The sequence below is a fragment of the Gigantopelta aegis genome, chromosome 4 (assembly GCF_016097555.1).
Source record: "Gigantopelta aegis isolate Gae_Host chromosome 4, Gae_host_genome, whole genome shotgun sequence".
Taxonomy (NCBI): domain Eukaryota; kingdom Metazoa; phylum Mollusca; class Gastropoda; order Neomphalida; family Peltospiridae; genus Gigantopelta; species Gigantopelta aegis.
Genome location: NC_054702.1, coordinates 35,128,883 through 35,139,837, shown reverse-complemented (window position 1 = coordinate 35,139,837; position 10,955 = coordinate 35,128,883). Strand labels below are relative to the sequence as shown.

General features: G+C 35.6%; 1 protein-coding gene across 1 annotated transcript; it reads right to left on the bottom strand.

The window, feature by feature from the left end:
* Positions 1-906: 906 nt before the first annotated feature.
* On the bottom strand, positions 907-10,239 carry LOC121372381 (anti-sigma-I factor RsgI6-like). The gene is made up of 9 exons (XM_041498685.1): positions 10,112-10,239; positions 9,193-9,238; positions 8,480-8,635; positions 6,435-6,490; positions 5,409-5,546; positions 4,051-4,222; positions 3,399-3,506; positions 2,314-2,532; positions 907-1,216 (listed from the first exon to the last, which is right to left on the bottom strand). Exons 1-9 carry the CDS (start codon positions 10,192-10,194, stop codon positions 995-997), a joined length of 1,200 nt encoding a protein of 399 aa, XP_041354619.1. The 5' UTR covers positions 10,195-10,239; the 3' UTR covers positions 907-994.
* Positions 10,240-10,955: the final 716 nt, after the last annotated feature.

Here is a 10,955-nt window from a genome sequence, read left to right as displayed (position 1 = left end):
CGATCTGTCTGGACAAGGCAATCATTATAGTAACATTCTCCACGCCTACGCCACACCCGCAACCGACCATCGGCATTCCTTAAATGGAAATGGGATTCGTCAGAGAATAGCACATCATGCTAACGTTGTAAACTCCAATGACAATACCTTCCTGCCAAACGTCGGCGCTCATTTCAATGTCGATCAGTCAGGACTATGATAGGTCCAACATATGGTCGTTAAGCACGCAGTCCAGCAGAGCGAAGACGGCGATGCATAGTGTCTGCGCTGATAACCCCTTGTCGACCTTGAACAGTTGGTGCAGTCCTGGCAGCTGGCAGTGTTCGATCACGAATATGAAGGTGAACAATATGGCAATCTTGTCGTGGTGTCGTAACACGTCGTTGGCCTGGACGTGGACGGTCTCTGATGGTTCCTGTCTGCTGGTATCTCCTGTGGAGTCTAGTGATTATTGAATGGTAGCATTCAAACCGCTGTGCGATGACTACTCGAAATGCTGACTTGAAGCATGCCTAAGGTACGTTCACGTTCCTCAGCTGTCAACCTTGCCATCACTTGTTTAACGTTCCCTCAAAGACTACTTCATAAATGAAAGTGGCTTTTCAGAGACCATCTTTTATAGCCCCAATCAGCATGATTTGCATGCAATGTGTTGTGTTTCATGGAGTGTTCAGGCAATAGTTTTTGTAAGTTATTCGTCGTCATGCATGGTCTATAAGGTAGTACTGTACTTATTCATTGATATGTTTTAATGCTGATATACGCCTTATTCACATTTGTTATCATCAACTGGTAGTGCTTTACTTTACTTTTGTTTAAACACCAAATAGCCGATCTGTATTTGTGTGCTGCGGTGTCCTTAAACATCCATTCATTCATTCATTGAATTTCATTCTATAGTTCATATTAAAGTTAAATTGTTATGTGCAATTCTCCAATCAAGTGCAACGTCAAGACAATAAGTGAATAATTTGACATGATTTTATTAACACATCTAATGTGAGACGTGCAGGTTGATGGTGTGTGCAGATTTTCCCAGAGTAAACGTCTGTCTCTGGTCGGTGACTTCACGGCCTCTGTAGCGCACGTGCACCTCGTAGTCCCCGTGGAAGGCGCGCACTGTGAAGTGTTTTCCTGACTGCGACAACCTGTGGGTCTCGTGAGTCATCCACTCCTTCTCAAACAGATGCAAGACTTTCTGTCCAGCTGGGTTGATCTGTAACATTACATAAGCATGAGGGAGCATTGTCGCCCATCCATCTCGGAAGATTATACATTAAATAACAATATGTTTGACAGCTTTAGTTATAGCATGCAATGTCCAAACCTGTAAGTAAGAGGGGCTGTACTCTGCCCCTCCACTGTAACACTTGAGAATGACAAAATACATTTACATTACATTACATTACTAATATATATATCTCTTCAAAAAAAAGTAGGGGAACTGTACTAAGAATTTACAATTGCCTAAATTGTAAGGTATATTAGCTGTGGGTAATGGTTATATGATAATAGTGAATGAATTGGGCAAACATTACAACCGGTAGTTCAGTATTACAGTAGGTTTTATGACCACCAAAGATCTTGAAGGACGATTGGGGTCGGAAGTTGACGTTTTTTTTATCAGTAAATTCCAAATTCAAACAATAAAAATGACAAAAAACTAAACAATAACAACTGTATGATCAACAGAATGAAAAAGATTGACAGAAATAATGTTCCACAGAAAGTAATCGACCTTCCTGGGAATTGTCAGAATCGATAATGACACCCCACGCACGTGTACGGGGCAACTGCGTGATGCACGTGCAAACTATGGAATGTGTGTGTGTGTGTGTATATATATATATATATATATATATATATATATATATATATATATATATAATATGTATATGTATGTATGTATGTATATGTATATATGTACATGTACATATACATATACATATACACATACATATATATATATATATATATATATATATATATATATATATATATATATATATATATATATATATAGCCGTTTTGTTCTCCAGATGGTATGAATTGGCTTTTGGGGCCACTGGACAATAAAATATTGTCTTGTTGATACCACCGAAAGATAAAAAAACTAATTGTTTCCCAAACAATAACTTTAGTTCCTTCTCTCCACTGTGATATCATTCCTTTGGGCCTGCGTCGAAAGATGTTAGACATTGTATTATGCTAACAGACAAGACTGCAGTAATAATTTTGTTTCCGGTCGTGTAAGGACTGTTTGTACATATATTAGCTAAGTATATGACTGCTAATTTCCATATTCATTCTTACTCTGAATTCCTGTCCGCTAACTAGCGCAGATGTTTTTCCACCCCAGCGATGTTCACTCCAGAATCCCCAAAGCATGATGCCTTCGACAGCAGGGTGACCGTAGAATAATCTCAAAGCCATTTCATAGGCGTCTGCCCGTGTGTGTTCATCGTTAATATGAAAGTCCAACTCCGTCACCCAGATTGGAAGGCCTGCCTGAGCAAGTGTGTCAAGATGACTCTGGAGAAAAAAACGAGAAGAAAACTTAATTATCAACTGAGACGAATAAACCTTGTACAACCTTTTAAAAACTCCATCTACATTGTATATCTTAAAACTATACAATACTAATTCGACATGGACATATATCATAAATAGTGTCGGGGTGTGGGTAGTGGGGGGTTACATGAATAATAATAAAAAAATGGCCTCTCTTTTAGAAGTGTCCTTTTTGTCTAGTTGAAGGAGAGACCATTTGTAACTGTTCCCTGATTCCGTTATTTTTGTCGCCCCCCTCCCCCCTCCAAAAAAAAAAAAAAAAAAAGGGGGGGGTTTCAGGCTAGGTACAGCCTTGGTGTATACGCTTTTATATGTACATACACGATATGATCACCAAATGCAGTCTGAAATGTCATTTGTTGGTATATCTGCAGGGTTTCTAGAATTTTCATAAAATCCACTAGCCATAGGATCAGTGATTTTAAAATTTTACTAGCCACGATTAAAAATTCACTAGCCCTACTTTACATTAAGCTAATACAATTTTCCTAAATAATAGTAGTAATCAGATATGTCACCTAAAGAGGGAGTTAGAGCTTAAAAATACTTAACGTTTGGGGTGAGGGAAAGATACATTTACAAAATAGACTTAACTGCAAGATTTGACAAATGTTTTTCACTAGCCGTCGGGCATGGCAATAGTAGTGATTTACTAGCCCAACACAATATCACTAGCCATTAGAGTGGGGCTACCATAATCCAGAAGCCTTGATCTGAGAATCCAATGAAGGTGGCGGATCCCGTGACTTCAGACAACCACTACTGAACGAAATCTTACTCACGATATCACTTACTAGAACCCAGTTAGAACTGTACATTTTTCTTACCTTGACAAGTGCTGGATCTGGAGCCTGGTGATTAAAATGAGATTGTACTCCTAAGCCATACAGTCCAACGTTAGCGTGCTTGAACTTCAGAGCTTGGGTTAGATACGCCTAAACGTCAGAAAATTTGTGATTCATTTGAATGTTAAAAATTTATGAATTCATTAAAAGCTGTCTCTGTGTTAATATATGCATGAATTATTGATTGATTTAGAATTCTGAAAGCCCAGTCTCCAAAACCCCACTAAAACAACAAGAAAACAGATTTTATTTTGTTCATTTGATGGATACAAGATACAGGCAGTTGAAATTAACGAAAAAACCAAACTTATTCTCTATTTACAATCACTATCTCAATGGGTGGTTTTGTGATAATGTCAGTTACCTTGATGAGTAATCATTTATGGCCTTGGCAGAGAGTAAATCCAGAAATAGCCTGGGTACTCGCACTCTAGTGGTGAAAAATTCGAAAAAACTTTATGGGGCATTTTACGTTTATTTTTTAAATAATAACATAATCAAAATCTTTTACATTATTGATAAATTCAGACATTTAAAGGTTCTAATGACAGGTGTCTCGATTAGGATTAATGCTTGTGACATGTATTTATATTTAAACGGATGTAACAGTGACAAAGTAACTTAACATACACACCTCCGTTGTACCTCCTCCAGCTACCACGTCGTATTCGTTGAGGAACATCTTGACGTTTGGCGCTGCCTGGTGGGCTTGGCGGAATACATCGAGGTTGTAGTTTATGTCATGCAGTTTGTTTTGGTAATAGAAGTTGTGAAGGTTTTCGTTATTCACGTCCCAGTGTTCCACGCTTAAAAGATAATTATTTTGTAATGAACTGCAATATCGTTTCACAGTAGCTGTTTCTTGTTATTGATTTTTTTTTTTTTTTTATTATTTGAATAACAATGGAACATTCTGTAAACGTGTTTAATGACAAATACATATTTTATAAATCATTTAGGAAATTTTTTGTTGCAGTTCTTTGGGATTAAAAAACAAAACAAAAAAAAACGATTTTATTTTCTTATTGCCAAGCTTTCACATTACTACCATATATAAACTCGGAGGCAAATGCTGGAGCAGAAGGAATAAGTACATCAATTTTGTGTTTGAACATGTAATTGTACACATTTCGACTTATTCCACAGCTTTTGCACGAAAATCGAAAAGTATAATAATATAGACAGAAAGAATATAATTTATAACGTGTAAAAAAAAAGAAAAAAAAAGAGTTCCATTTTAAAGAACATCACGTATACTGAACACTAAAGAAAACACAAATCAGTAATGGTTATTTTGGAATTATAATAAAGTTAACTGTTTACAAACGCTCGATTTTGTGAAATGATAAACTGTATATCAAAATTTAATGTTCATTACTTTCATTGTCTTCGTCCCTTCTTCAAACCAAAAAAAAAGTAAATTAGTGAAAGCTGAAAATTTATATTTGAGGTTTTTTTTTTTTTTGGGGGGGGTTTTTTCGAGTATATATTCATTCTGCATCAAATGGGTGCTGAACCTAGTTATTAGGCAAGCAGGATTCGGTGGAAGGGGTGTGTGTCCGGGGGTCTTCTCATTTGTGGACGAAAATATATGGGGGTTTTCCCGTCCTACTCTGTATAAATAAAAATAAAACATGTTTGTGTCCCCCACCACTATAGATTACACCCCCCCCCCCCTACACACACACCCCACCTCTCATTCCAGAGGTTCGTCCCTACTGGAACGGTAGGCCTATTAGGCAGTGTTTTAGCTTAATATGTTTTTACCATTAAATTACACATTACTTTTAACTTCTTGCTTAAAGTATCTATTTCGACAAATGTGATGTTGATGAATGGTTGTTCTGGTGTGTGTAGGCCTAGTAGACAAATTAAGATGCATTTTATGTAAAAAGAAAAAAAAAACCCATACATACCTCTGAAACAAGACGATGTTTTTCACACTTATTTTGTAGGTCTTATAGCCACGATTGTTTAGAAAGATAAACTTACAGGTCCTTGGTTTTGGCGACAACACCGGTGATTCTGTCATGTACTGCCTTCTTGAGTTCGTTTCCGGAAAGAGCTTTCACCCAATCTTGGACATATTTCGTTGCTGACCAAATAATGTTGTGTCCACGTACTTTGATTCTACAAAGACATTGCACAAAAAAAACACATGGTTTATCAAAGGTTCCATGTAGCAATTGTAGCCACATGCATTCACATTCAAGATTTTATTCTGGAGGTGGCCACCCAAACTAGTGATATTCAAGTGACCGATTATAATTAAAATTTGATCGGTTATGATTAACAGATGCACGTGATGATCGATTATAACAACAATTAAAGGGACATTCCTGAGTTTGCTGCATTGTAAGATGTTTCCGAAAAATAAAATAATTCTACGATTAAACTTACATATTAAATATATTTTCTTGTTTAGAATATCAGTGTCTGTATATTCAATGTGTTTCTGGCCGTCTTAATATGTGTAAGAAGCCCAAACTGGATTTTTTGTCTTCAAATAATTTCCTACGTACGAAAATTTTTATTTTAGGAAATAAAATGAAATTCAATCTTGTACAAATAGTAGAACGATCAGAAACACGTTTAATATAAAGCCACTAATATTTTAAGCATAAAAAATATATATTATTTGTAATTACGATCGTTAAAAAGTCTCTCTTAGTCGATACTATCTTATAAATTGCAGCAAACTCAGGAATGTTCCTTTAATCAGTTGTCGCAGAGAATGTTAACAGTAATTGTTCCTCTAGTTTTTATGATGGAATTGATGTAAATATGTTCAGGATTTGTGAGTTATTGTATGTGTATAAAGAATAAAGATATTAAATAGTAATTAAAAGTAGACTTAGTGATGTGTATGGACCTTATAATTCAAATCCATTAAAAATAAACCCTCGGTGGACGCTGCCATCTTTGTCGCTTAACATAGAAATGGGTACATACACAACAACATAAGCAAGGGTTAAATCTAGTTCTCTAAATAAAATAAATAGGTTTTTGAAATCTTACCCATGCTGTCGAAGTTTTTTAATTGCTCTTATTGGTGTGTCATAATTAATATGACCCTGAAACAAATAAAAAAATTTAGAATTATTTATCAATACGCAAACGAATTGTTTACAATCTTTCAATTAAATTAAGTCTTCTTATGGTTATGTTTGGGCTATTTTCCGTTCCAACCAGTGGTCACAACTGGTTCATCAAAGGCTGTGGTATGTGCTGTCCTGTCTGGGAAAGTGCATATAAAAGACCCCTTGCTGCTTATCGGAAAGAATAGCCTATGTGGCGGCAGCGGGTTTCCTCTAAAGAAATCTATCAGAATGATCACATGTTTGACGTCCAATAACCGATGATAAGATAAAAATCAATGTGCTCTAGAGGCGTCGTTAAATAAAACAAACTTTACTTTCTTATGGTTATGCATACAGTCAACGTTCATGGTGGGTTCAAGCTGACACCCACTACCCTCTATATTTGTAGATTACTAGTACGTACAAGTTTCTGTCTAGCTCGAGTGTCCTCTAGCCCTACCCTATTTATATGCTACACATGTATGTGACATAACACATAAACAGGGCATGGCTAGAGAACACTTTTTTTTTTTCATTTTGCTTAGCCAACTTGTGGTCCCTGACAAAGGTTGATCAGTGAGGTTGTTTCACAGGCTCCAACTTTGCTGGTTTGTAAAACTCCATGGTATCAGTATTATCATTACCATTATTATTTTAACGTCATCAGTAGCCCTTCAGACCACAAATTGTCCTCGTCATTGGGCACAGCTAGGGGGCAGGACGTAGCCTAGTAGTAAAGCGTTTGCCTCATGCGCGGTCTGTCTAGGATCGTTCCCCGTCTGTGGGCTCATTGGGCTATGTTTCGTTCCAGCCAGTACACCACGACTGATATAGCACAGGCTGTGGTATGTGTTATCCTGTCCCGTGGGATGGTGCATATAAAAGATCCCTTGCTACTAATTAAAAAGTGTAGTGGGTTTCCACTCTAAGACTAATACGTCAACATTACCAAATATTTGACATTCAATAGCTGATGATTAATAAATTATTGTGTTCTAGTGGTGTCGTTAAACAAAACAAACGTTTGGCATAGTTAGGTTTGTTATGTTGACCCGGTCTATCTGGACCTAGATTTGTTATCGTTTTGCTTTTTGTTGTAGAACCACAGGTAACAACCATTGGCATTCAAATGAGTCTTTTGTCTCCACCATATCATTGACATTACAAATGACATCAACAATTGTTTGCCATACAACCACAGTACGACATAGGTGTGTTGCTCTTGTCATGTTCTGGCTGTCCAACGTTCAACAAAAGTGATGTCTGTGTGCGACATTGAGATACATTCAGGGCCGTATTTAGACCTTGGGGTACCCGGGGCACTTCAGGTTCCAAGGTCCCTCAACATAGAAATTAAATTACATGACAAATAATTTTATAATTATTACATTTGTTTAATAAAGGAAGTCCTTAGTCTGGGGGCCCCCTCTGGCAGGGGAGTACGGGGCAATTGCCCCCTTTGCCCCCTTATAATTCCGGCACTGGATACATGTTTATGTTTTCCTGTTAGTTGTGAGGCGTACCGGAGTACTTTTTACATATATAGTTAAAACAATAGGTATATACTGTTGTGAGATGCGTTAGGCATATCGAAAATATACTAAAATCCTATACAATATAATAGAAGCATTTCAGTCTCCGAACCCTCTAAACATGTCATGTATATAAAGGAAACACTGCCTAAATATAGTTAATGGTTGATCGAGAATTGATCACCCTCATAAAATAACATTTTATTTAAACTTACCTGTATGCCTCGAGACAAAACTGCTGCATAACCACCAAGCATAAAATAATTATTATAGTGCCCCCTTCCTCCCCACTCCCCCTCTTGTGACTAACAGCCCTAAGCACGAAGATAAATTAAAAATAAATTGAATAACAAAAATACAAATCACACCCTTTGTGGTCAAAATAGGCTTTACCAATAATTTGGCAATCCTACTTGCCTGCAATAACATAAAAATGTAAAGAAAATCACACCCTGTGTGGTTCCATCATGTGCCATTTTAGCCAGCTCTCTGAAACAGCCCAGTTAAAATGTTGATTTACGAAGTTTTGGTATCTGGTATCACCATGGTAGTACTCGTTGCTGGAAATGGCTGTCCCGAAAGGAAATGATTTCTTTGTCTGCTTGATCTGTAATGTAAAACTGGTCCTGTAACCGAACAACCGATTTTTTTTTCTATTGATTTGCATAATACATGTACGGTACTTTTAAAAGGTTTATACAAAACTAATTTAATGTTGTTTCTTTAAACAGACATAACCCAACAATATACCTTTTATTGTTTAGTGGGCGAATTTGTTTTTAATTCGGGGAATGTTGTATCACTTCTTCATGAATAACAAAATCAGGTTTTTACTTTGAGTTAATCTTCAATCAAAAATAAATCTTTTGTCAAAAAATTAAATATTTCTTATCCCTGGTCATGATTCTGCATGTGTGCCCTCAAATTCTATTACGATTAGACAAGCTATTTAAGATAAACATATAATTATATAAATTATAAATAAATTAATTAATAAACAAAAACGAATAATAGAAAATAGTAAAAAAAAAAAAACTAAAACAAGACAAACAAACAAACAAACAAAAACCTGTAAAAAAATATACGTTAAAAAACAACAACAACAAAAAAAAAAAGAAAAAAAAAGAAAAAAAAAAGAGGATAGACAAACTGTTTGCATCTTACCTCGACTTCTACCTGATTCAAATCTACAGATCCGTGGGTGTGTACACTGCAACAAAAATAAAGAAAATTGGTGTTAGATGTTTCTTTTGGGTAAATCTTTTTTTTTAGACCAATGGAAAAAACTTATTATTATACAAACAAAAATGATTTCTTTAAAACGTATTTGAACAGGAATTAACAAATGGTGTTCTTGGTTTTGTTCAAATAATATTTTAAAATTCATTTCTATTTGTATAAAAATAAGGCTTTTTTTTATTTGTCTCAAAAGCTCTAAAAATAAGCTAGACAATTATGCTAAGGGGCTATTGATTTATAATTAATGTAGCATCATGAAAAAAAAAATAGTTTTAAAATTTCACATGGACTGAGATGAATATCTACAGGTGCAAATTATATATGACCCAAGTTTCACAGGAGAGCATTTCATACTAAATTCATGGATCCTATCAAAAATAAATTTTGATAACGTGGACACATTCATTTCTAAATACATCATTGTAATATCTATGTCTGGATTTGAACCCATAGCTCTGATGCTAGAATCCCACGCCTATTAGCTATGCTCATAATTGTACCGGTATCAGGATATGCTCAAGTATCATAAACACCTGATACCATCAATGTTTGTTCAGTGTTTTTGTAAAAAAAAAATCGTTTTGTTTTTATTTGTTGTGTTTTCTTTTCCCTTTTTCCCAACATTGTAATATGACAATGTCCGTTGATAGTAGGCCTAAAATGACTAATTATTTTTATATATTTACCTATGTTTGACACCCACTAACAAAAGTAATTTGTGTATGTGTGTGTTGATATGTCGATCAACATTATTTCATTCATGCGTAAGGGCAGACATTTACATTGGGGCTATTTATTATGAAATGTTAAGTTAAATAATAAACTAAAATGCTCAACAACTTACGTAATAACAATGTTACTTTTTCTGAACTTGTTAATGTTGGCATCTGATTCATGGCGCCAGTTCCAATCCTTAGCTATTGGCATGACGGACAAATCGTCAACAATAAAGTCAACCCCTCCATTTGGTCCTTGCACGTGAATCTCAGATTCCTTAATTGCTGCAATAACAATATTAGTTATAAAGATTTAATGTTAGGGAAATTTAAGCAATGTAAAATAAGATGTTTAGCGAGACATGTTTTTCAGAAGACTGGTGTAGCCAGGAGCCTATTTCACTAAACATTGTAAGTTTACGTCTGCAGCTAGCAGTTATACAGGGCATTTATTTACACGTGTTTGACATCTATTTCACGCAGGGAATTACATCATAACAGAAGATAGAGCATTTTAAGGACAAAGGAACATAAAATATGTGTACTTTAAACTATACTTCTTGTACTATAATAGTAATAAGAATTGTGATTTAGTCGTAGATTTACGTTTACGTGCAAAAGTAGGCTTACGATGCTTTGTGAAATTGGGACCAGGATTTTATATTGGGTGTGGTGGCGGTGGGGGAGGGACTACCCAAACAAACCCTAATCAGTGAATGAATCCCCATCCTAGTAAAGTTAAAGTTTGTTTTGTTTAACGACACCACTAGACCACATTTATTTATTAATCATCGGCTATTGGATGTCAAACATTTGGTAATTTTGACGTAGTCTTAGAGAGGAAACCCGCTACAGTTTTCATTACTAGCAAGGGATCTTTTATATGCGCTATCTTTTATATGCTACGAGAGAGAGAGAGAGAGAGAGAGAGAGAGAGAGAGAGAGAGAGAGAGAGAGAGAGGGCAGTGTAGT